Below are 25,457 nucleotides of genomic sequence, written 5' to 3'. Positions count from 1 at the left end.
GTGAGGTGGAGGAATGTCAGCAAATTGTGGTGATGGAAGATGCCTACCTGCTGTGACCGTACTGCTCAGGCTTAAAGGCAAATGCTGGCTGTTGCTGGGCACTGTAGGGCAGTTGCATGTGAACGCTCGTCTCTTCAATAGTTCCTCAATCTCCATCTAGAGCAGTGGAGACCAGAGAGGTCTGTGTGTTTTCAGATTCAGAGTAGCCAAGAGAAGAACAGGATGGGCCCCCCTTCCCAATAGCCTGTTGTAAGCAATTCTGCCACTGGTCTTGGAGGGGCTTGTTTTTGTCTTCCTCCACCAAGACTGTTAGACACCTCTGCAAGGTGTTGTGATGAATCACGAGCAGTTTGCTTTGCTGATGTCCACCCTGCAGGAGAAGTGCGGATGTTGCCTTCTTTGAAGTCAGGTGGCAAGTCTACTGAGGGTGCTTCAGTGGTGGCTCTTCAGTCATGATGTCCCTGTTGGAATTGTTATTAAAGGAGACCTGGTGATGGTGGTTGTACTCTCTCCTGTCTGAAAGACTTGTACAGTGACAGCCAAGGCTGAATTGGCATTTCTTGTTGTCTTTGTGTGTTTAGCTTTATGACAGCTACTTACGCGGAGAACATAATCGTCTACTTGGCCTATGGCGTCAGGTGGTGACGTTCCGCCGTCATTTCCTGGACATGAAGACTGCCACTGACCGGTGAGTAGAAGTGAAGGGTAGATCTCTGGCAGAAAAAATGGAGCTTCCCTTCACACCTGCTTTTTGAGCCTTGATGTGACATTTCTTGTGGTTAAAGATAAGATTTCTCCTTTGGTAGTCTGAAGCAATGCCATGAAGCATGCTTTGGGCTCTTCTCAGAATCATTTTGTTGGCTGCTGGATTTCAGACACAACTGAGGGGCTGGGGCTGTAAGCAATGCAGAGGTCCTGACCAGATGAAATTGATCTTTGGGCATATTAAGACAGACCCAGGCAGAGGTGGACACGGTGACAGAGACTCCCCAGAGCTTCACATGCAGCATGGAGAGCAGTGCCTGTAATAGAATGGTTAAAATCTGCCTTCCATCTCTCTGGCTTTCTTTCCCCACTGCTCCTGGCAGAGCCTCTTAGCCATCCAAGTATTGATAATAACAGATCACTTAATGGTGATCCAGCAGGTATAAAAGCTGGGGAGCTTGGTAAAATTCCTTACATCATTAATGCTAATTAGAATGTGTTAATAAGATGGAGCAGGAGCAACGATGAATTAGAGGTCCTTGAAGCCTTCTGGCTGTGCCATACATTTCTGCTGTCTCTGAGGAGAAAACAGACTCATTCCCCCACTGTCCAGTAGACTCATGGCTCAAGTGTCAAGATGTGTCCTGATCCCAGAGTGTCAGATGAATGATTCGTCCCCAGCAGAGATGTCATCTTTCCTGCCAGCTTTTACTGTTGCACAGTTTTGTGTTTCAGGAGTGAGTCAGCTGATAGAGATGGTGGTGTGAACATCAGCTCTTTCTTTATTCCTCTGCAGAGATTTGTCAGAGCTGAAGGCAGAGCAGATGAGGCTTTCTGGATCTATACTTGTGAACTGCTCCGGCCTAAACTTTGGAGTACAGCTCTGGGAGTCCATCACGCTGGGCAGACCTGTCCTGAAGGATGAAGCACAGCAGCAAGTGGGACAGGAAGGAAACCATCAGAGTCAGGAAGTGATGTGCTTACAAGTCAAGGGGGACTTGGAGAAGAAGGATCTTCAGGACAGGTAAAGCTGTTTTAAACTTTGCTATTACCAACATTCTCTTTGGTGGCTGCTTCTTGGATTCATAGATGGGCTGTGTTGGTGTTTAAAACGCACCCATTGTGCACAGCCCTGTTCCTGTGCTCAGTCAAACTATTGCCTTCAACAGCAAGGAGAGAAAAAATGTCTGACTGACAGAAGCTTCTTTTTGCTGTTACTTGATGTTTAATGAGAAATGGAGACACCACTGTAGATAGGGCTCTGTCTCTTCTACAACCCTTTTGCTCCCCAGGGCTGTGCTAAAGGTTGTTGGGAGGAGTTTGCCCAGGAGCATCAGAAGCAGTGTAGCACCCCTGTGCTGACAGTTCCTTGCAAGACTGAGTGCAGAAGGCCTTTTGGGGCAAGAAGTGCCATTTTGCAATGTGGGATATTGCCGGGTAGAGATGAACGCTGCCTTTTCTGTATCCTCTGGGTTGAACTGTCTCTGCTGTGCTTCTGGGAGCTGCTTGGCTCTTGAACAGGTGATGGTGTGCCGTGCTTTTGGAATGGCACGTGGACCTTCTCTTCTCAGGGTGGTGGAGCTCTCAGCCTTGCTTGAACAGTCTCAGAAGCAGAATGAGGAGAAGGAGAAGACCATGGAAACACTGAAGGAGACAGTGGAGCTTCTAGTAAGTTTTAGCTTTATCTGGGCTGTAGCTCAGTGTTTGCTCTCCAGCCTTCTCACAAAGAGGTGTGGCCTCCTTAAGAGGAGCGGTAAAGATGCTGACGGTATGGGAACATCATTGCCAAAGCAATCCCTTTGTGTTCAGCACATGTGGAGTCAGTGCAGGTGCAGGCAGTGGCAGGGGAGCTGCAGACCAGACAACTTGGGTGTCTTCCTCAGGGGGTGACACCAGTGCTATTCTGCCTGTGACTTTAAGTCTCTAGGGATCAAAGTTCCTTGGTGTTGACAGCTTCTTAGCAGGCTCTAAAAAGTAACTGTTGGTCTTTCTCTTCTTCGTTTTAGCAAAGAGGGAATTGAATAGGTATGGGAAAGAATATACTGGAATCATTAGGGCTGAGGTTTGTTGGCATGACAGTGCTACTGAGGATGGGAATGGAACAGAGGGGAGCAGCTCTTCCCTGCCCACCCTTTCCTTCTTCTTTTGTCAGGAAGCAAGTCAGTTAGAGAGAGAAGATGAAGCTTCATTGACTAAAAGTGCCAAAGAAAAGAATCTTTCCCTCCAAAAGCTGATCAAAGATATAACTGAGGTAAGTACAGAGTTGGGAGCAGATTTCTGCAAATTTGATTTAAAAGTACTTGAGGAAGGCAACAGACTAGCCTAGGGAATAGATCTAGATGTTGTGCACTATCTATGTTAACTGCTACTGGCTGTTGAATTCTTCTACTGACATAAAACCAGCTGGAACTTCTGAGTTGGCTGCCCGGTGACGCTTCAGCTGAATTGTTAGAAGTTTCAGTACCTTTGTCTTCAGTGTCCTGCTAAGTTCTCTCCTGGACTGTGCTTTCTGAGTTGGCTACTTGACAATTGTATTGCTTGGAGGCTTCCCCCACCCTCCTCCTTGAGCAATGACTCTGCTGTTCCTCAGAGTTTTATAGAAGGTCAGTGACTCAGTCGATGCACTGGCCATGTCTGCTCCGACACTCTGCGTTCACTGACCATCGTTATCACCCCAGAATCACAACTGGTCTGACTGTGTATGGGTAACTTTAACTTAGCTGTAAACTTCACCCTATGGAAGGGGGATTTAATCATCAGATCTCTCACACAGCCTCTCACAAAGTCAGTTCTTTCCCTTTATGTAGTCATTCTTATCCTCTTGTGCTACTGCTCAGAGTAATTATAAACAAGAGCTTTTTCCTTGCTGTTGTCCAGTATTCCTCAGCTTCCTCCTCCCTGGGCAGCATTAATGTTTCCTTTCATTGCTATTTCCAGAGTTGATCTGGTGCCTGTGTAAGTGGCTCTAAGAAGCTGAAAAAGACCAAAGTCATTCCTGAGAGCTTCAAGAAACTGAGTGTTCAAGCAGCATCTGGCCACTTCCCACTTGTTTCTTCTTGTTTATACTAGCTGTATTCAGAAATCCCTGGAGTACTTGTGGCCACAGGGACAAAACTTCTTTGCTGACTGAAGAAATGAGAGAACTGAGTTGTTACTGACTCTAGGGTGAAGTGGGAGGGGAAAGGAGAAATAGGTAAAGAAAACCAAGCAGAATGAGCAAAGAGTAACAGCTTGCTGTGGGCTTTCAGGTGGTGTTAACTGACAGCGGCAGCACGGTCAGCATGATCTGCACTGACAGTTCCCAGCACGCTGACTCCAGCAGCCCCCTCTCTTGTCTGAGCTCCGTGGATGCAGAGCATGCCTTTGTATTGGTTCAGGAAGCACTGGCAAGGAGGAGAGGAGTAACACAGGTGAGAATTTCTACTTGTCTTCACCACTGGCCACAGGCTCAGCTGCTAATGCCTCCCTTAACTTGAACCCTTTCCATTTACTTAGCCAGTTTCTTTCTAGCCTTTCCACTCTTGGTAATGTGCTGCCTTGCCATTCTCACCGGCTCTGTGTTCCTCTGCTTTTCTCTCCTTGATCTCTATTCCCCTCATGACAGCTTTTGCCTTCAGGTGAGCAGTCTCTCTGCTTGCTTCTTCTTCCCCCAGCTATCTGGAGCCATCTTCCCTGCTCCTTATTGCTTGTTTGTGCTCTTTCTCTGCCCGTTGCTTGCAGGCCCTAAAAGAAGAGCTTTCTGCCAGGGAGGACTCCATCAATTTCCTGCAGCACCAGCACAGAGAGCAGGAAGAGAAGTGCAGGAAGCTGCAGCAAAGGTTGGAGCAACTGGAGGAGGAATGCATGATGTCCAGCAGCCACCAGCAGCACCTCCAGTCTCTGGTAGAAGCACTCAGAAGGTGAGTGTTTCCTCCTTCTCCTATGTTTGAGAGGCAACCTGCTTCCAGTTCTGGGAGTTCAGAAGTGTTATGGGCAAAAAACTCCCATGCCCTACCACGTGTATGCCTCTGTTTGGCACTTCAGCATCCTCCTGTCACTGCTTTTCGTGCTCTACTGTGAATCCTAAGGCTGTCCTGGAGATTCTGAGTGATGTTGCAATACAAGATGCCTCCCTCTTGACGTGCTGTGTCACTGAATTCTGTTCTTTGGGTGCCCTTTCCTAGGCACTGCTTCTCACTGAATGCAGGCAAAACTATTGAGTTACCTTGTGAGGGGAGGAGCAAGTTCTTTCCTTCTCAGTACAGTGGCAATGGGATGAGTGACACTTCATGCATCTTCCATCTTCTAACTGAGCCTTGTCTCTGCAGTGACTGTGCAAACCTCAAGAAAATCAAGGAAGAGCTACAGCAGCAGCTTGAAGTAACAGAGCAAGAAGCCTCACGTCTGCGTCAAAGCAACACTGAACTGCAGCTGAAGGAAGATTCAGCCCAGGGGGAAAAAGTGGAGCAGCAACAGATGGTGGAGAGGGCACGTCATGACCAGGAGCTCCTGTGAGCATTACAGCTTTCTCTGGGCAGGGGTGGGCATTGCTGGACTTTAGGAGGCCCAGGGTAAAAGAATGGATTTTGTATGCTCATCATTTGTAGCACAGGAGGGTGAAAGGAGCATGTGGCCAGGTCTGGCTGCCTTCTGACATACAGCAGAGCTGCCTCCTTGTACTCTCTTTGAAAAAATCCTTCCAAACCTGACCAGAGTAGCTGATGACAGGCATAAGCTGAAACAAGAGAGGTTCAGCCTGGATTTAAGGAGAACAAAAACCTGAAGGCAGTCATGCAGCAGAGCAGGTTGCTCAGAGAGGTTGTGCAGATTCCATCCCTGGCAAGCTGGAAGACCCAACTGGGTAGAGCCTTGAGCAACCTGGACTGATCCCATAGCTGACCCCAGCTGCTTTGAGCTGAAGATTGGGCTGAAGGCCACCTGGGGTCCTTGCCAGCCTGAATCATCCTGTGATCCTATGCTGACTGGCTTGGAAATTCATACATATCTCCTCCCCAAACAGATTGCAGGCTCTTTCATTGTTTCAGGGCTGAAGGCAAGAGTAATTGTGGGAATATTAATCTGGACTTTAAAAGTCTGTCTTACCCAAAGAAGGACTTTTGAAAGTATCCAATGTGTCAAAAAGGAGAAAGAGAACTAACAGGGAGGAAGCCATTGAGAGTAGTTGAACTTCTTGGAAGTGGTCTGTGATTTCTGGAAGCTTGTTTTACTTTCTCAATGATGGGAGGTTTCACCTACATCAATGTCAAAGAGTGATGCAGCTCTAGTCAGGAAATTCCAACATTCTTTAGGTGTAAACAGAAAGCTGTTGGAAACCATTCAAACTGCCCTATCTGGGGCATAGTGTGTACTCGTGGTTTAGGAAATTAGAATATTTCTGTATTAAAAACTTGTTTGTCTTTCCCCTTCTCATAGACTGAAGGACTTAGTTGCACTTGAAGGAAAACATTCATTATTACAGAGCGAGTTGGTAATCACAAGAGAGACACTGGAGGAATTGCACCTTCAGAGGGATCTGCTGAAGCAAGAGAAACATGAGCTTACCATGGCACTGGAGAAGGTATGGTCACCTTCTTCCTGGGCAGCACTTGTGGGAGAGGGAGTTGTGGTAGCAAGGCCACCACAGATGGGGTAGTTAAGTCCCCACGTGGTTATTTGGAATGCTGAGCTGGGAGTATGTCAGATACACACAGGGATGTAGAGTTGCTGCTTGAAGTCAGGGATTTTCCTGCCTTTGTTGTCATGTTGTTTTGTCTCTTCAGGCAGAGCAGTCAGTAGCAGAGTTGACAGGGGCTCAGAATAAGCTGAGTGCCGAAGTAGCTGACCTACATGTTGCAACAGCGAAGATGAGCAGTATCAATGAAGTTCTTGCATTGGATAAAGTGCAGCTGAACAAACTTGTGCTGCAGGTGAGCAGAGTTGCCAAAGGTCTTGTCAGCTGTTTGTCTCCATCTGCTGCTGCTTCTTCTTCTCAGATTTCTTGCCTTCTGACAGTGTGACTGTCTGAATATGTCCCGTTTTCTGTCCAAGCCAAACCTCCTAGAGAGTAAATCTTAGTGTATTTTATTTCCTTTGTACTTCTGTGACTGTAGCTGGAGCAAGACAATGAAGTTCTGTCAGATAAAGTGGTTGAGATGGAGAGAGCAAGGATCTCTGACCAGGAGAAGCTGGGCTTGTGTAAAAGAACAACTGAAGAGCTCTGCGCAGAGAAAACCCACCTGGAACAGCTGCTGAAGAAAGCAGAGGAGCAACAGGAAGGGCTGCGGGTAGAGCTGAGGATGCTGGCAGAGGAGAAGGAAGAAACTCAGGAGAAACTCAGTCAGGTGAGACCAAAAACCTGGTGCTTCTGGGTGGGCCTTTGGCTGCTTGGCTCAGTGAAGCTGTATCTGTTGGATTCTGCAGTGGTTTTGTCAAGGAACCACTTGACAGTGCTGGAGGTCAGAAGGCTTCGTTTTCTTCTTTTTGGAAAGGTGCTGATGGCTTGCAGAGCTGTTCTGCAGTTCTCCCAGTTGTCCTCTGCTTCTACAGATTCTTTTAATCCACCCTGTCTGTGTTGGCCTCTTTTGGCTTTTGATAAGCTGCAAAGAGAAGATTGTGTTGTCCGTGCATGTGAGCGGGGCTACCGCTCTGACGTGTGGCAGACTGTGTAGCTCTGTATCCTTCTTCTGAGGCACAAAACAGGGCTGCGTGTTTGTATCTATGATTTTTGTTGGGAAGTCTGCAACTTTCAAAACTCCATTTGCTTGAGCCTAGAGAGCAGGACAAAGCTGGAGGTCAGTGTCTGCTGTCTTGTGCTGCTAAGAACGGGAATGACATCTTGAAATCGTTGAAATTGTATTTGAAGACATCCATACAACTCTGTGGGTGGAAAGCTGCCTGGGGCAAAGCAGCTGGGGTGTTGGTCGGCAGCCATCTGAACATCAGCTGGCCGAGTGCCCAGGTGGCCAAGATGGCAAATAGCAGCCTGGCCCGTATCAGCAATAGTGGGGCCAGTAGGACCAGCGCAGTGATCCTCCCCCTGTACTGGGCACTGGTGAGGCCGCAGCTGGAGTGCTGGGTTCAGTGTTGGGCCCCTGACTCCAAGAAGGACATGGAGGTGCTGGAGAGTGTCCAGAGAAGGGCAACGGAGCTGGGGAAGGGTCTGGAGCACAAGTGTGATGAGTTCCCTGTACAGACAAAGTCTACTATCTCTGAGGGCACATCAGCCAGACTTTCATGAATCACTAAAGGACACTGGTCACCACAGGGTCTGTTTCCCTGCCAAGCACCATCTCATTGCATCCAACTGCTTTTACACACTGAACTAAGGGGCAAGGGGTGTGAGCTGGAACACAGGACGTTCCACTTAAACTTGAGAAGAAACTTCTTTACAGTGAGGGTGACGGAGCCCTGGGACAGGCTGGCCCGGGCGGGGGTACTGCTCACCACAAGGGCCATTTCCAAGCCATTTGCCAAGCACCACCTCATTGCATCCAACTGCTTTACACACTGAAGTTGGTGATCTTGCTTTTTTTTTCTTTTTATTTTCCCTAGAAGGAGAAACCATGTGTATTTTCACTTTCTTCAGCGAGCAAAGCTGCTTTTGCTGAACCTTTCCTGAAAATTTCCAGAACTTGAATAGATCCTGACAGAATGGCAGTTTGCAAGGTGACAGTTCTGGAAAATGCAGTATGTTTGCACGAAAACTCGTAGTCTGGGGTATGTGGGTTTGTTGTGAAGAAGCTGTCTGGTCACAGGCAACCCAGTAGGGCCTTACTCATCCCTTGCAAGTTCACAGTCCCAGTGCCTTTTGGCAGCCCAGGGTATTAGTGCAGTAGGCAGCAGATGCTCTTCAGCTTCCCTCCCGAAGGAGAGGGCTGTCTCTGTACAGAGCTCCAGAGAAAGGACTCTGACTGCATTTTGTCCCACTTTCAGGTTTACCGCCAGCAAGAATCGGCCAGCAGCGATCTGGAGCAGTTGCGCCAGGAGTCCTCTCGCCAAGGGCAAGCACTGGCCAAGGTGTCCAAAGAGAAGGAACTGCTGGTGCATGAGAAGGCTGCCCTAGAGGAGCGACTGGCAGCCGTGGAGCGGGACAGACAAGGCCTTTCGGAGCAGCTGGCAGAGGCCAGGTAAAGGCGGGGAGGAGACCCTCGGCAGGACATGATTTAATGTCTGTCATTATAAAGCTGCTAATCATTACGTGGAGATTAATTGCATCCTGTGTGCTGTTCAGGTGTTTCCACCATGCATGGACAGAAAATGGAAGAATCCTGAGCAAAAAAAACCCAGCAGCACACCATGATTTGAATGTCATTTTCCTGACAGCTAAAGCCAGCAAAGCTCTCCTGAGCCTTGGGCTCGTGTTTATGGGCCCCGGAACATTCCTGTGTGCAGTCCAAAGCATGCCAGTGTAATTCCTTGATATCTGGTACCTTGGCTCTGCATTGAGTCATAGTTAAACCATGCAGATGTTTACTGAAACCTGAAGCTTCCCTCTGGCTTTGGTTTTCTGTGCGTTTGAACATAGATCTTTCCTTATTGAGTGGTTGGACATGAGATCTTCAGGATTCAAGGTTCTTGCATATGGACGTTGTGAGCAGGATTTAGGGTGAAGCTAGAGGCTCATGCTGAAAATCTTGAGGGCCTTCTGCTTCTAAGCTAAATCTTGTTACCTATGGTGCAGGATCTGAAGTTGGTTACACCAGCAGCAGGGAAACATCTTCTGAATTCTCGACAGTGTTTGGGGATTCTTGCCCATCATTGATGTCTGGGTCCTGTACTCCTTACCTCATGCTGTTCAGAGACAGACGTCACGGAGAAGTTAGAGAGGGAAGGAACAAGATTCTGTGCTTCTGCTGTATCAGGTTTCTAAGAGCAAAGGTGACAAGTTCTCCTTTTCCAAAAAACCAAAACCAAACCCCAAACCAACCCAATGTATCGAGCTGTTTGTCCTCCTCTTAGGTGTTTTTTAGGAGACTCCTGAACTTGCAGAGCTGCACAAATGATGTTTTAGGGGTTGTTTGTCACATTCCTTGACTTTGACGCTTTAGCACTCTGGAGCATGTTGTCAGCAAGGCTGATGAGCACCATTTTGACTCAGTGTGTTTCTTGAGAGCTGCTGCTTCTTCTGAGTTCCAGCTTCTCTTCTTTGATCCAACTGAATTATGTCTGGTCAGTTACTGGGCTGGAGCAACACTCCTTGCCAGATGTTGTTCTCAAGAGCCTTTTGTTGTCACAGTTTTGGACTCTCTCTTTTCTGTTCTGTTTGAGAGACTGACTTGGATTTCTCCTTAAAATGGAGCATATTTCCTTTGGACTGCCAGAGACTGGCGTAATCAGAAATAGGTGCTTGTTCTCCTTCCCGAAGAACCATTGTCCATCAAAGGAGTGAAATCCTGCTGTTGTGGGTTTGATTGTTGTACGGCTCAGGTGCCCCTTTTCCTGAAGGATGTTCTGGTTACATCCCTGTACCAGTGAGGCAGTGCTGTGTGTTGTAGGAACCTGCACACAGGGCGCTGTGTTAGATCAGGGAGGTAACTTCAGCTCCTGCTTCCAGAATCCTGTGTGTCCTATGCATCAGTTGGTTGATGTCTGTGGGTGTAACAATTTGCCTCTGTGGTACCACAACTTCCCTTTGAAAGGTTATTTGGGCCACTGCCCACTTAGCAACACTTCCAGAAAAGTAGCAAGCTTTTCTCTTGAACTTCCGACAGTTTAAACTGAAGGATAGCTGTCTCTTCTTTCAGGTAGTCCTTGTTCTGATAAAATCCAGTTCAGGTTTCTTACAAATGCTGCTACAAACATGAGATTTTACTGTATCATCTGATGAATTTCTTTAGTCTTTTGAAATACAGGGAGTCTGGAAAAGGAATATCTCTACCTACACTATGAACAGCATTAAGAAGTCTTGAGTCAGCCAGGGAAATACTCTTATTCTGTCCCCCTGCAGAGCAAGTGGGAAGTGCTGAGGAGATCAGGGCTGTGAGCAGAGGCTGGCACAGACTTTGTGGGCACAGCTACCTCTGTGTCACAGATCAGACAACAGCAATTTCAGATTTGGCTACTGAGATCAAATTCAGCTGGGCTTTCTGTGTTACACTGGGTCATAAGGAGAGCCTGGGCCTTCCCTCGGAGGGGTCTGTGTTGCTATTTTAAATGGCAGAAAGATGCTTTCTGTGTACAAGTTTCCATGCAACTCATTTTCCATACTCAGGTGTAGGGATTTTGAACCACTTGTTACTGGAATAACTCCCTGTGGGTGCCAGGAGCCAGACACTAATTTCTCTCTGTATTTACAACTCGTAGGTCAGTGAAGGAGAGCCTGGAATCCAGCCTGTTTGAGGCTCAGCAGCACTTATCTCGGCTGGAGATCACCAGGAGTCAGCTTGAAATGCAGCTTGACACAGTGACACAGGCCAAGGAGGTGATACAAGGTGAGAGGTTCCTGTGTGTTGCTTCTGGGTATCTCCGTGCCTGGAGAAAATGGTATAAAAATAGTTCTCTGTCCACAGTGCTTCTGGGGAGTGAAGGAGCTGGAGACAGATCCCTCCTACACTGAAATTCAGAGGGCTTAAGGTCAGCAAAGTCAGAACCACTGTTTGTGTAGACTCTGACTGTTGCCATTTGTCGTGTTTGCAGGGGAAGTGAAGTGTCTTCAATGTGAGCTGGAAGCAGAGAGATCCCTCATCAAGCAGGAACTGGAAAACATGGCACAACAGCTCTTGCAGAAGGAACAGCAGTATGAGAATGCCCTCAGGCTTCGGCAAACTGAGCATGAAGTGGAAATAAACAAGCTGCTGCAAGACCTGGTAGGAAACAATATGCTTCTGACTTCTTCAAGCAAGCTTTGTGGGCTGGCTTTAGCTAAATAATAGCCTGAGCGTGTGAAATGGCCATCATCAGCCAGAGGCCAGGCGCTGCTAGGCCAGGCAGCAGAGCCAGTGGCTCCTACTTGAGGGCCCATGAAGACCCACAGGACTCTGCTGGGACAGTAAATGCAGCTGCTGATTCAGTGATTCAGTCTGGGCATAAGATGAGTTCAGCAGAAGGTTGGGTGGTCCCCACCCAGCACATGGCAGCATAAGGGGTAGGATCTTCCCAGACTCCTGCCCACCATGAGGTAGACTCCGAACATTCCTGCCAACTGCAGTCATGGGAACTTTATTCCTTTCTTTCTGTCCTTTCCTGGTTGACAGAGGTACTGTCTTTGGGCTTGAAGCGTATGGAACAGGCCCCTTGTTCCTGGTACTGCAGTTCATGGCCTGTTCTTGTGACTGGGGCCCCGGGGTACTGGCCTCTTCCTCACCCTGCAGTCCATCTGCACCTTTTCATTGATGGGAGTGGAGTTGAGCTTTGAAAACAGAGACTCTGAGAAAAGAGAGAAATATTGAGACAAGAGGTGCTAAGAAACAGACAGGAATCAGAGAGGGGAAGGTAACAATCTCCTTTTCTTAACGGTTGGACTCTTAAAGGTCTTAAAGGTCTTTTCCAACCTAAATGATTCTTTGATTCTTCCACCTGCTGACTCTCCTTTCAAGTTCCTTGATAGGACATGATTTACGGAGGACACAAAGACACTGCTGTGCACTGTTGAGGTGGGGGGTTTGTGGGAGGGATGAAGCTTCCCATTTTCTTTTGAGGACCTTGGCTGAGACTCTATCTTGAAGGCTTTTCCTCCCCTCATCAGGCAAGCGAGCGGGAAGGGCACCATTCAGAGCTGCAGGAGATGTTGGAGCAACAGGAAAAGGAAAAAGCAGAGACAGAGAGGGAGCACGAGAAGAAGCTGTTTGACATGAAGCAGCAGGTTGCTGCCATGCAAGCTCAACAAGAAGAAGAGCGAACCAGAGCTGAAAATGCCAAGGAAGAGGTAAAGACTGTGAAAGGAGAATTTGTGTGGTTTTTTATTGCAAGGTGTGGTGGTTTTAGCCTGGCTGGCAGCCAAGCACCACACAGCCACTTGCTCACCCTCCCTGACTGGGATGAGAGAATCAAAAGGGTAAAAGTGAGAAAAATAATGGGTTGAGATAAAAACAATTTAATAATTGAAATAGAAAAATTTCAATTATTAAATTGAAATTTAATAATGATTTTTGATCGGGCAAGTGGTCCCAGAGCAGAGACAGTCCTGAAACGAAAACCACAATCCCAAGAGAGAGAGAGAACCTGAGCGAGCCCCAGAGCTTTCCAGTCAACCCTCATTAACATACTGAACACTGCAGACCAGCAAAACATGGGAAGTTGGAACGTCCTTGGTTTTCTTAGTAACACTAAAAACATCAGTATATTATCAACGTTCTTCTCATAACAAATCCCACGCTGAAACCAAAACATGGTGCTATTCCAGCTACTGAGAACATTAGCTCTGCCCTAGGGAAACCAGGACACCAGGCGAGAGCTGTGGGAGATGGCTGGATATCGGGCTGTGTGGAGCATGTCCTACATGTTCTCTACATTGAATGTGGTGAGGCAGAAGGTGAGCAGGGCTGTCTTTGGGACTAGGAATGAGGCCTCTCATTGGAAGCCAGGCAGAAAAATCGCCTTTCAGTTGAGGTTTTTGTGCTGTTATTGTGTTCTGTTTTTTATAAGACTTACCTCAAAGTATCTTCAGAGTTCTCTTAATGGTCCTCTTTTGATATTTACTGACACATGCTTATAGCCTTAGCTATATTTAAGACCAAACTGAGTTTGTAGGCCTGAATCCCCATGAGGATGGGGTTTTTGTTTGGGGAGGATGGGGGTGCATGGTAGGAATGTTGACAGATTTTTAGACTCCTCTAAAATATTTCTGAGCGGTAAAACAGAGGTGTCTTCTGGGCTATGCTTTAAGTCACTTGTTGATAAGCTATTTTGTGCCCAGATCTCCTGTGCCAAAGCAACCCTGTCATACACTGAGAGTCCTCCTGTGCCCCACCCAAAGTCCTCTTTATGCAGACTGCCTAGGGACAGCAGTACCCCAACGGTGTCTGCAGGTATTGAAAGGACAGGACAGGGCTCAGAGATGACAGTGTGTCCCTTTAATGTCAGCACTTTACCAAAGTCTACTGAATTCCTTAAAACTGAAGTAATTTTTACCAATCCCCGCTTAGAATACATGAGTTTTCTGGAGGAGCTGCTGGCTTCAGCCCTCTGGCAGCCTTGCATTTTCTCTACTGCTAGGTAGGTGCAAAAGTCACTATTGAAAGTCAGAGGACACAGCAGATGAGGGACAACCTCACCAGCAAGGCAAGACACTTGAGAAATACCACACATTTTCCTGTTAGATGATTAAGAGTTTGTTGGACATTCAATCACAGATGGACCGTGGATGGAGCATGTTGATACTGCCAATGGCACTTAGGAAGCTGTGTCTTCAAGTGGGCAGATGATGCCCTAGGAGACCAGCAGCACAGTGCTTTGAGAACACGTGAGCCCATCGGTCTTTGAGTCTTGGCATACAAATCTTGTATGGGAAGTTTAAAGCCATCTTCTTCTCTTTATTTCTGTGCAGATCCTACTAGAAAAGGAGCATGAGAAGAATGCTTTATTAGAGACTCTACTCCAAACTCAGGGAGAGCTAAGAGAAGCCTGCCAGCAGGTAGAGCAGCTCCGGCAGGAGGTGGAGGAGCAGCGAGAGAATGGGCAGGTAGGTCTGACGGGTAGGGGAGGCTGAAGGAACAGGCCGTTGGCAGATGGACATAAGCTGAGAGAGAGGCTGAGAGAGCCAGAGTGAAGGGCAGTAACAAGGAAGTAAAAGATAAGTCCTGCGATGGAGGAGGCAAGGACTAGTGCAGGCGCTGAAAGCACAGAGCCTGGTAAGCTCCAGAGCTCAGCAACAGGAAGGAAGGTTACAGTGGAAACAGAGCTGGGTAGAAAAGCAGAAGGAATTGTCTGAATGAGTATGAATTGGAGACAGAAAGGGGAAAAAGCTGGACCTGATGGCAGGTCCCAGTAGTTTGATCTCCTGTTGTGTTTACAGAACATCACAGAAAAGCTGCAAGCAGAGCTGCAGGAAACTGAGAGTCAGATCAAGGCAGAGGAGAAGAGGCACGAGGAACAAATCCAAACTGTCAAAGAGGAAATGAATATCCTTCTTCAGCAGAGGGATGCTCTACAAAACCAGGTGACTGAAACAGCAATGGCTCCTCCAGTCATCAAACAGGGGGTGTCTGCCCTTCTTGCCTTTCCACTGCAGAGCAGCAGGCTGATGGGGTAATCCCTCTGGCTGCCATCATGCTCTGGTCTCCATCTCAGCTGCTCTGAAGGAGACTTAGCAGCCAGCTGAATCTCAGCTGCTGCCCTGGACAGATGGGCTGTTTTTTTTTCAGATGAACATGGTGACCCCCTTGGATTTTTAAACAAATCATCTGTATCCATTGCAAATCTGGTTCTCTCATGACAGGGTGAAATGTACCGTTGTTCTTTCCCTTTCCTCGCAGGATAGGATATGGCTGACAGTGACAAGCTGTAGTCTTTGACTGCTTTGTTATGTTTCATTTGAGGTGGAAGAGTTGACAGCTCAGCTTGCAGCCTCCAAAGAGTCCCAGCAAGTAACTGGTCGCAAAGCTCAGCAAGATCTGAGTGAAGCACAGGAACTGACAAGGCAGAAGGTGCTGGAGGTTGAGCACCTCCAGAAGATCCTGGAAGAGAAGAGAAGTCAATGGGCAGAGGTAGAACAGCAGAACAAGGACCTGCAAGTGTGTCTGCAGACCTTGGAGGGGGAAAGGAGTCGATGGGAAGAAGTGGAGCATCACAACACAGAATTTCAGGCTTCACTGAAGGTCCTAGAGAGTGAAAAAGCCAGGTAAATGAATGCCTGTGAGACTCTCCATTCTATTGAAGGGAGTCCCTCTTTCAGGTCTTTGCATACACAAGTGACTCCAGCAGCATTTCCTAAAAAGCAGAGTTCTAAACTATCCATGCAGTTATGTTTCATTCCCTCATCCTGGGTTTCATTTCTTTTCTTTTAACCCTTCAGTTACAGTTTTTCTGAAGATAATGGCTTTTGGAGCAGTCCTTTCCTTAAAGGGAGGTGTTCTTTTGTTAGGTTGGCATTTTGATCCTGTTAAATGAAACTCTGAGGGGTTTCAAACCTGAAACACACCAAAAGAGGCAGGATGAGCTGCGGTCTAATGAGCTAGATAGATCCATCAGCTCCACCTTGGGTCCAGTAAACTTAAACATTTGGGGTCTGTATCAGTCTTCCATCCTGATAGCTTTGGTTGGCAGAAACCATTTTAAAACCACGATTTTGAACTAGGCCAGACTTCCCCTCTGAGGCACCCAAGAAACAGGAGTGTTTCTTTTTGGCATTTGTTTCCTTGTTCCTCAAAAAATCCCACCAAGTGTCTGGAGAGGCCTGAGCAGGGTCCCTGCCAGCCTCCACAGTTCCAGCTGTTACTGACTGTCCAGGGAATGCAAGAAGGGAGAGAAAGGGTCAGAAGGCTGCTTCACCTGGTCAAGTCCTGCCAGTCTTCAATACGTGTTGCCACTGAAGAAGAGAAATAAAAGGCAGTGTGCTCTTGCTTCCCCTGTGGGGGATCCTGTATTTTATATAAGGATTGGGGTATTTCTTCCAAGCCTCCATTACCACTTCTGGTATCGGCCTTCATTTCTCCAGCTGAAAGTAATACGGGTGCTGGCAAGTCTTATGAAACTCCCCAAAGGTCACCTTGCTGCTGTTCCTACCAGGACATATAAGCTAGGGGAAGAAAATGTCTCTTCATTGTTGACAAAACCTCTCCCTTGGAGTCTTATTAGTAAAAATAAATTTCCCCTTCCCTAATGTCTTAATTTCACGATTTTGTTATGTTTATATTCACGTTCCCATCTCTAAAAGAGACAGAATGTGTAGCCAGTAATTCACCTTTCTTCTGTGGAAACAAGTGTAGTGGGCACGTGCTTGGGTGTGACTGCCAGCCTGGCTTAGGCCTGAACAAGCAGCCTTTAGACAAACCTCAGCAGACAAAGCACTTTTCCCCTTGCTGGTGGGAGTTCTAAGAGTTTATTAAATGTTGTACCATGTAGTAATTGAGTTGCCCGCTCTCTCTTTCAGACTGACTCTGTCTCTGGAAGAGAAGGAACTGAGCCTCAGAACCCTGGAAGAAAACAACCTTGCCCAGCAGAATGAAGTGTCTCAGCTTCTTTCTGCTGTTCACCAGGCCCAGCAGCTCCATTCAGACCACAGGAGAGAAATACAAGAGCTCAATAACCAGGTGACCTATGCACTAGCATCCTCTTCTCCAGGGACACAGAATACCACCTGCAGCTTGTAGGTCCCAACTTGTTTCCCCTCCTAACAACACACACTCCTGTTTTTATTCTGCTCAGAGACTTTGCACATGGAGGTCAAGGCTGGATCTGCTGGGTTCTGCCTATGTTTTCCCCTATTCTCTCATGGTCCATGGCATTAAACCTCTGAGGAGATACAGAAGACTCCTTTGGAGCTTCTCAGCATCTCTGTTACAAACGTTGTCCCCAGATGGTGTTTCTACCTCTGTCGGGCACCGAGCAGTCTGGTGAAACAGAAGTGGTGATCGCAGTCTGTGGAAGGCACTTCCATCTCAGCCAGTTCATCAGGCATTTTGGAGATGCACCATAAAGGATGCCGATTGTCTCCCCTTTACTTACTCTCCCAAGAATCCCTGGCAGCCCTGCTCTCCATGCTGGCATGCTTGATCTGCCACCTCACCCTGCCAGCCACCCACTCTCATGCTCTCTTGCACACACAGAGCTTCATGCTTGAGGTTGGAAAGCATGGAAGCCTGATAGTTCAGCCATTCCTTAGGGGATGGGGAAACTTCCTTTTGGCCCTTCAGCCTCCAGATACCTGTTTCTGGCTTATTTTTTGCTGAGTTTGCATCCTTGGCTTTGTACCTTCTGTTTCCAGGGTGCTTTTTGCTTGAAGTAATTTCTCCTTCATTCCTTCCTCTACTTCCTGCTCTGCTGCCTCAGTAGCAGCACTGTCCCTGAGGCTCTGTGCATCTGTTACAGGTACAGTCGCTGCAGGAAGTGGTGCTGGAGAAGGAGGCTGGCCTGGCAACTCGAGAGAAGCAGCTGCTGCAGGACCTGGAGGAGTCCCGAGCAGGCGAACGGTGCTTGAGGGACTCTTTGCGTGTGCTGGAGGCTGAGATGTCTGAACTGCGTTTGAGACTCTGTAGCACAGAGACCAGAGCAAATGCACTGGCCACAGAGTGTCAGCAGGTGAACGCTGCCCACTGCGAAGCCCGATCCCAGCTGGACAAACTGCACTTGGTTCTGCACCGCACGATCTGTGACAGCAGAGGCTCAGTCACCTGGAGCTCAGGTAAGCATGGGAGGCTGGGTGAACAGGGCTGGAGAGCATGTACGGGAGAGCAGATGGAGGGAGGGCTGGTTCTTGGTAATCCCAGTGTGATAGACTCAGCCTTTGGCCCAAGCCTTGGGAAGTCTGCAAAGCCTGACATCCCTGCAGAGAGCGAGTCCATGTTTGTATGTGGAGAAATGACCAGCATCAAAATGAAACAGGGCCCAGGTCATGTCAAGTCATAGGGCGTGTGCATTCTTCCTTGGGGCAGCGCTGACATTAGTGGTCATCAACATAACATTGGCCTGTGACATGCGTCTTGCTGTCATGTGAGCTCTAGGACAGCATCAAAGGCACTGCCGCCTTCTCCTGTGTCTAAAGAGGCCTTGTTTGTTGGAGACCCTTCAATTGCATCTTGAAACAGAATGGCTTCTCTCTTCAGAACAGGGTCATGTTGGGGGCCTCACTGTTTCTCAGGCCGGGGACCTCCCTACAGAGCTCACAGTGGACAGAGTGGCAGCAGCTCTACAAGACCTGTGTCAGCACCTGAAGCAGACTCAGCAAGATCTGGTAATGTGTGTCCACAGCACCCAGAAATCCTGTCCCTCTGCTGAACTGACCTGACAAGCAGAGTCCCAAAGCCAGAATGGGGGTAGATTCTTGTCGGCCAGGTTGGCTTGCTGTCCTGGGGAGAAAGGAGAATCCTGATCACATCTACCGTCACTGTCCAACTGCCACCTTCCCACCTTGGCTGTTTCTGCCTTAGTGTTTGTAGCTCTGTCTCCTGCCAGAAGTGGCTCTGTGAGGTGATGGTTCTCTTCTTACCTCTTACAGAATGATGCGAGGAAGAAGATACAGGACTTGGAGCTGGAGCTGAGCGAGGGGCAAGCTGAGAAGGACCATTTGAGTGCCCACAATGAAGAGCTGCAGAAACAGTTGGCTCGAAGCCAGGAAGGTACAGCTTTTCCTCTCCAACCCACTGACCCCATCCCATCTCACCAGCGGGAAAATCTGACATCAAGCAGAGGAAAAGGGTGGTGCAGGGAGAGGGGAGGAGGAGAACAACAAGCATGAGACTTATCTAGAGAACTACCAGTGAAGGGCTTTTAGAAAGATCCAGTGCTGGCCGTGCATCTGGCTGTGCTCCTGGTGACAAACCTGCACAGGTGGTGCCTTTCAAGTCACATGCACACTCACTGCTGAGTAGGTGCAGCTTGATGCCTCACAGCATCCTTCTCCATATGCTTTTTAAAAGCACCAGCCTGCAAAAAGCCTTGTCTTCATTGGCTTCTTTTCCTCCTGCGTGACAGATTCAGAGCATTAGTTCAGTGTTCAGCTCCTGGGTTATTGCAGCCCTTGTTCTGCTGCTTTTCCTAGTTCTCTGGTGCCTATCTGTAGTCCTTCTTGCTTCAGGTCTTGTTACTGCTGTGGTGCTCGCTTGTTCTTGCCTTGCTGTTGTCCTGATATCGCTGAATATTTCCCTTCTTCTCTTTTCTGCCAGTGCAGAATGTATTCCTCTAGCATTCTTTTGGACCAATACCAACATGCATCTTCAAGCACAACATTGACATCTGTTCTTTTCTCTAATGTCTCTTAAGTCTTCCAGGTCAATTAACTGTGTCATAGCCAGTCTTCACTTTTGTTTCTTCTTCCTTTTCCTTTGGGACACTACATCTGATTCTCACCTACTCTCTGTCCTTGTTCATCGATGGTGGTTCTACCTGCTTCTAACACTGTGGGTGATGTGCTGCCATGCCCTTAACCTTGGCCTTTCAACAAGCACAAGAGCAAACACATTTTCTTATTCTTCTGAATCTTGCCACTTTGATTCTTCTTTTCTCCTCTGCCTGGAAGTTTCCTTTAGTTATGTCTGCTTTGAAAGTCCTTGTGGGCTTGGGGCCTGGGAAACACAGACAGGCAGATAAGAAAATGATGTTTTATCTGTAGGATGCAAATCAGTTTGGCTTTGCTTTGCTTTTAACATTCTCCTTCACCTTTACGCTGCAGAGACACAGATGACAGAACGCAAGAACAACTCTCTGCAAGCTGCCTTGCAGGAAGAGGCTGCTGCTCTAAAGAAGGAGGCCATGACTCTACATCAAGAGGTGGCGTCTTTGGAAAGGGAACTCGAGACCACTGAGAAGCAAAGAAAGGACGTCCTGGTGAGGCTGGCAGACACTGTGAAGGGCTTTTCCTTACATATTTATGGCCTTCAGTTAATAATTCTAAGGAGGAACCTTTTCCAGTGGAGAGCTGATTTTGGCTGGTCTTGTACAGGTTCAGTGCAAATCTGAGAAGAACCAGAGTAGGCAAATGCTGACCAAGTTTCTCTCTTTTTCCCCTTCCTTCCACTCATCATTCCTTGTTCCCGGACTTTTACTTTCCTGACAGGCCATGTAGCTGAATTAGCAGGGTCATCACCTTGGGTAAGAGAAGACAGTCCAGAAAGGAGAGATCATTCAGGTGGCCAATATCACAAACTGTGTGGAGAGACCACGACAGGAGCAGAGGAGTGTTATTTATACCAGTGGCTGGTTTTTGGTTTAACTTGTCCAATTGCATTCTTCTGAATAAGCAGGAAAAGATGCTGTAGTGATAGAAAACTCAGTTATGGTTCAAGGTGTTTGTTTTCCTCAGTTCTGAAGATTTCTGCCCTTGAAGCTGTAGTCAAAACAATTTTCAAACTTGCCTTTATTTGCATTGCATGGTTTGGGCAATTAATTGTGTCCAAATCCATAGTTAGATTTCTGATTATGTGGATCTGGAAAAAGGGGTGAGAAGACAAAGTCTGCTAATAATAGAAAGCTGTTGAACATTGCCCATCTGAGAGCAAGAGAGTGGGGAAAATAGATTTGAGAACCACAAGTGCTGATCCAGGTAAATATGTATGCCTGCAAGGGGAAAACTAGTCCTCATTTCCAACACAGCATGACAGACTGTGATCTGACTGTTACTCAGAGGGGACAGAGGGGTTCTAGGGGATGAAAACTCGAGGCAGGGAGAGAGGGGACAGCCCTTGACAGCCACTGAAGCAGGAGTTCAAATCTAGTACAAAAAGCAAACATCTATAGATGGACTTGTTCAATCTTTTTCTCGCTGTTTTGCAGCATGACCGGGACAGACTGCAAGCAGTTAAAGAAAAACTGGTCTGGGAGATAAAACTTCTTCAGGAATCAGCCACAGCCTCTGAAACACGAGCAAATACAGCAACAGATACTAATCACTGCCTTGAACAAGAACTTCAAACTACACTGTCTATTTTAAAAATTAAAAATGAGGAAGTGGAAACGCAATGGGAGAGAATCCAGATGCTGGAGAAAGAGGCAGCACAGGGAAAAACTCTGCAGGAGACTCTCTCTCATCTGACTGCCACCCTGTCAGAGAAGGAGGGAGAAATGAAGTTGTACCAGGATCAGATGAGAATGCTGGAAAAGCAGAAAGAAATGCATAAAACTACTCTTGATCAGGTTATGAAGGACCTAACGGAGAGAAATCTGAAGACAGAATCCCAGCAAAAACAGATACGGGAGCTGGAGAAGCAGCAAGAAAAAGACAGGATTACTGTCAGCGAGATGAGCAAAGAGCTGGAGGAGAGAGAGCAGGAGATCAGAACCCAGCAAGAAGAGATATGGGAGCTAGAGAAGCAGCGAGAAATGCAGAGGACGGCTGTCAGCAAGATGAGCAAAGAGCTGGAGGAGAGAGAGCAGGAGATCAAATTCCAGGCAGGAAAAATAATGATTCTAGAGCAACACGGTGCATCCCAAGTGAGAGATCTGCAGGTGGATCTTGACCATGTGAAAGGAAACCTGAAGGAGAAAAACGTAGAGCTTATGTCTCTGATGGAGCAGATCCAAGAGCTGGAGAAGGAGAGAGAAGAGGTGAAATCTCTGCGCACCAGCCTTGAACACCTGAGGGCAGTTCTGAAGGACAGAGAGAGTGAGTGTGACTCTCAAAGGGATCAGTTAAGGCTCTTGAAGCAATACAAGGAAGAGCAAGAGGGGTACCTGCAAGAGCTTCATGGTAAAGTAGAAAGGATGACACTTTCTTTATCTAAAAAAGATCTAGAGCTTGAGACACAGCAAAAGCAAATGCAAGAAGCTGAAGAAGTCATGGAAATGCAGTTAAGGACTGTCCGTGACCAACTGGAGCAGACCTTGGAAACCTTAAAAGAAAAGGACAGACTCATAGACATCCAGAAGGAACAAACAAGGAGCTATGAGGAAAAAACAGAAGAAGAGCTGAATATCTTACGCAGAGACTTGGCACACAGCGCAGCAATAGTGAAAGAAAAGGATTTGATGATTGAATCTCAGAAGGAAGTGATTGAGACCTTCCAAAAACAAGAACAGGACTCTGAGCAGCAGAAGGAAATTCTGCAACACCTTCAAGTGGCACTGAAGGAAAAGGAGCAAGAAATTGTATCCCTTAGAAAGCCATGTGAGGCATGCAAGGAAAAGGAGGAAGAGCATGAAGCTGAGCAAAGCAACCTTCAGGCAACAAAACTGACTCTGAAAGAAAGAGAAGAAAAGATAGGGCTTCTGGAAGAGGCGCTCTCTAAGCTTCAAGAGCAAAAGGAGGAGGCAGTAATGCAGGCTAAAGCTATGCTGCAAAAACTACAAGACACTGAATCTTCTCTAGAAGCTAGAGATGAAGAGATAGTGTCTTTGCAAGAGCATGTCCAGGACCTTCGAAAGCAGAAGGAGTTAGAGGGCAAGCAGGCCAAGAGTCTACAGCAGGATCTAGACAAAATGAGACAGGTATTGAAGGAGAAAGATTTGGAGTTCCTCAAGCAGACAGAGCAAATGAACATGCTCCTGCTTCAAGAAGAAAGCATGAAAGTAGCACTAACATCATGCCAGAAGCAAGTGAATCTGCTTGAGGAAGAGGTGAGGAAGAGAGATGAAGACAACAAAAGTCTTATGCAAAAACTCCAGCACCAGGAAGAAGAACTGAAGACCTTGCAGTATGTCCAGCTTAGGCTAAGCAAGAAGAATGAAGAGGTTAGACATCAGGGAGAGCAAGAGAAGCTCCTGGAAGAAGCCTTGCCTGAGAGGGAACGAGAGACCAAGGCTCAAGGTGAACAAAAAGAGTTAGCAGAGGAAATAAGAGCTCTTCGGGAAAATCTCCAGCATGTTCAGCAGACTCTGACAAAGAAGGATGAAGAGATCAAGTGCCAGAGAGACAGAGTCAGGTATTTAGAGGAGACTCTGAACGGGAGAGAACAAGAGCTTAGGAGTCAGAGTGAACTCCTGAAACAATTAAGATCAGTTTTGAGATGGAAAGATGATGACGAGACCCTGCAGAAACAAATCCAGAAGCTCCAAAAATGGGAGGAAGAGGAAGCAGAGAAGAGGAGAGTTCTCCAGGACTTGCAAAGGCAGAAGGAGCTAAGCCAACAGCTGGAAGACGAGCGGAAAGCAAAGGGGGAAGAACTGGAGCGTGTGCTTGCGATTTTGAAGCAGACTGAAAGCGGAGAAATCGAATGGAAGGAGAAGGCCCAAGCACTGACTCTTGCCCTCACCCAAAGTGAAATGGCCAATGGGACTTTGAGGGAAGAAATCGCCGTCCTGCAGAGGATGGTTTCAGAGAGGGACACAGACCGGTTTCATCATCAGGTAAGCACTGTGACTGATGATCAGTCAGCTAAAGTGTCTATAAAGGATTCTCGTTATGTTTCCCATAAAGATCTGGGAATGGATATTCCCATAAAGATGTGACCTGTTTGGCCACAGAAACTGTGACTGCAGCCAGCAGGCTGCAAAGCTCCGGCAGAGACACTTCACCTGCCAGAATGTTTTCTGCCAAGCCCAGAACTACTGAAAGGACTACGGGGCTTGTGTTAAAGTTAAATCAAGTCCAAAAGTTTGGGGTGGGTCACTGGTTCTCTCCTGTCTAGGCAAGATTAGCCAATGTGGATCTGGCACGGAAAGGGCACAGTTGACCAAACGAATGTTCTGAGCTTGGTAGAATTTTGTAATGATGGCTGAACAGCAGCTCTGCTGATGGTGCTCAGAGGGGCTTTCAGAGATGTAGATTTCTCAGGTACAGCTTTTCCAGTGTATTAAAAAGAATGGAATTCGTACTCTTGCCTGATCTGGTGAAAGGCTTCTTTGTGCATTCAGGATGCACTTGTGCTGCAGTCCAAAAAGCACGAAGGCAAAATGGCCTGGATTTCTCCAAGGTGATCTGGAGGAGGGCCCTTAGGAAGAGAGTGTGTTGTTTTGGCCTGTGGAGCAGGAGGAGAAGAAAGGACTTAGCAGTGTCTGTTCTTGAGTCCGGTCACTCTCCGTGACGTGTTGATTCTGGCCTCCTCAGCTTTCTGTGGCACCAGCTCACCTCATCTCCTCTCTGAATACCCCACAGGCTACTGCAGAAGGGGAGCAGCCACCACAGCTCTCAGAGAAGAGACTCCAGTTGCAGCAGCTGGAACATCTGCAGCGAGCAGTTGCAAGGCTGGAAGTTGAGAAGATGGAGCTGAAGCAATATAACGCTGAGCTCAAGAGGACTCTTGAGCAGGTAAAACAGGCTTTCACTGCCTCTGCAAAGCCTCACTGTCCTCTGGAACACAACACATTTCCACAGACAGCGCTTTGGAGTCCTCTGCTTGTTTCCTTCCCTCTCCCAGTTCCCTCTGCGGACACAGGCTTTGGTGTTTTCTCTCTCTTCTGGCACCCCATTGCCTTTGCAAATGCACAGTCACCCCAGTACCACCCTTCTCGCCCCAGTGTCTCCATACACACGCATTTGACACTCCTGTGTCAGGAACTGTTTCCTCTTGCTCCATCTCTTCCATAGTTGACTTCAAGTGGTTTTTGCCCTCAACATTCTCTGGTGCAAGTAACAGTCTCTGAGCAGAAATCTCCTTGCCATGCTGTCCAGAGGGCCTTTTGCTCCTTGTTTGGTGGCAGGTTTCAGGTTTCTGTGACCTTTTCTTGTGTCCAACGTGCAGGTGGAACGTGAACGGAGGAGGCTGAAGAGATACTGTCGGGGTCTGTCGCTGCCAGGTGCATGTGGATCTTCTCCCTCTGAGTGTGACCAGCACAAGGTTCCTGCTTCTAGACAGGTGAGAACAGACTCTTCCTTGGCGGGTGGAGGCTCTGGCCATATGGAGGATCAATGTCAAGTCCCAGTGGCAGCAGCCCCACAGTGCAGACCTCATAGAAGTCAAATATAGACCATGGCCCCTGTGAAACTGGAGACTAAAAAGCACTCTTTGTGTTTTCTTCACAGGAGGAGTCTCACACGTGCTGCCCTTGTCGGTTAGCTGAGCTGCAGAAGCAGGTGAGGAGTAGGAAAGCTCCTTTGCCTGTGCACATCGTTTGCTGTGAAGTCCCTTTGATGTCTTCCTTTCTGTGTGTGCTACTGGCTTCTAATTCAGCTCTGTGCACTCCCCTTCCAGAGCTGGCTGCCCCAATTTCACATCTAGTCTGCTCTAGATGCTTAGCAGATGGGGGTCCCACTTTTTATCTGGTTTGCCTTTCTGTTGACAGACCTTGGTCTTGTAATTCCAAGGCAG

The 25,457-nt window shown here is 47.7% G+C and overlaps 1 protein-coding gene across 1 annotated transcript in view; it reads left to right on the top strand.

Moving 5' to 3' along the window:
- Positions 1-25,222, top strand: part of CEP250 (centrosomal protein 250) — a gene marked incomplete at both ends in the record, with an annotated part of 26,940 nt that extends 1,718 nt beyond the window's left edge. The window contains 26 exons of the mRNA XM_029086952.1: positions 582-688; positions 1,502-1,729; positions 2,277-2,373; positions 2,858-2,956; positions 3,954-4,115; positions 4,426-4,604; positions 5,013-5,195; positions 6,118-6,262; positions 6,465-6,611; positions 6,795-7,025; positions 8,617-8,810; positions 10,987-11,114; positions 11,320-11,489; positions 12,368-12,547; positions 14,168-14,302; positions 14,636-14,779; positions 15,159-15,460; positions 16,712-16,871; positions 17,650-17,962; positions 18,384-18,511; positions 18,776-18,896; positions 19,949-20,103; positions 21,049-23,556; positions 24,305-24,457; positions 24,891-25,004; positions 25,172-25,222. Coding sequence (XP_028942785.1) covers positions 582-688; positions 1,502-1,729; positions 2,277-2,373; positions 2,858-2,956; positions 3,954-4,115; positions 4,426-4,604; positions 5,013-5,195; positions 6,118-6,262; positions 6,465-6,611; positions 6,795-7,025; positions 8,617-8,810; positions 10,987-11,114; positions 11,320-11,489; positions 12,368-12,547; positions 14,168-14,302; positions 14,636-14,779; positions 15,159-15,460; positions 16,712-16,871; positions 17,650-17,962; positions 18,384-18,511; positions 18,776-18,896; positions 19,949-20,103; positions 21,049-23,556; positions 24,305-24,457; positions 24,891-25,004; positions 25,172-25,222 — 6,534 coding nt within the window. The remainder of the gene's footprint in view (positions 1-581; positions 689-1,501; positions 1,730-2,276; positions 2,374-2,857; positions 2,957-3,953; positions 4,116-4,425; positions 4,605-5,012; positions 5,196-6,117; positions 6,263-6,464; positions 6,612-6,794; positions 7,026-8,616; positions 8,811-10,986; positions 11,115-11,319; positions 11,490-12,367; positions 12,548-14,167; positions 14,303-14,635; positions 14,780-15,158; positions 15,461-16,711; positions 16,872-17,649; positions 17,963-18,383; positions 18,512-18,775; positions 18,897-19,948; positions 20,104-21,048; positions 23,557-24,304; positions 24,458-24,890; positions 25,005-25,171) is intronic.
- Positions 25,223-25,457: the final 235 nt, after the last annotated feature.

This window comes from Antrostomus carolinensis, unplaced genomic scaffold (genome assembly GCF_000700745.2).
Source record: "Antrostomus carolinensis isolate BGI_N321 unplaced genomic scaffold, ASM70074v2 scaffold13689, whole genome shotgun sequence".
Classification (NCBI taxonomy): Eukaryota; Metazoa; Chordata; class Aves; order Caprimulgiformes; family Caprimulgidae; genus Antrostomus; species Antrostomus carolinensis.
This window is presented reverse-complemented; position numbering and strand designations above follow the sequence as displayed.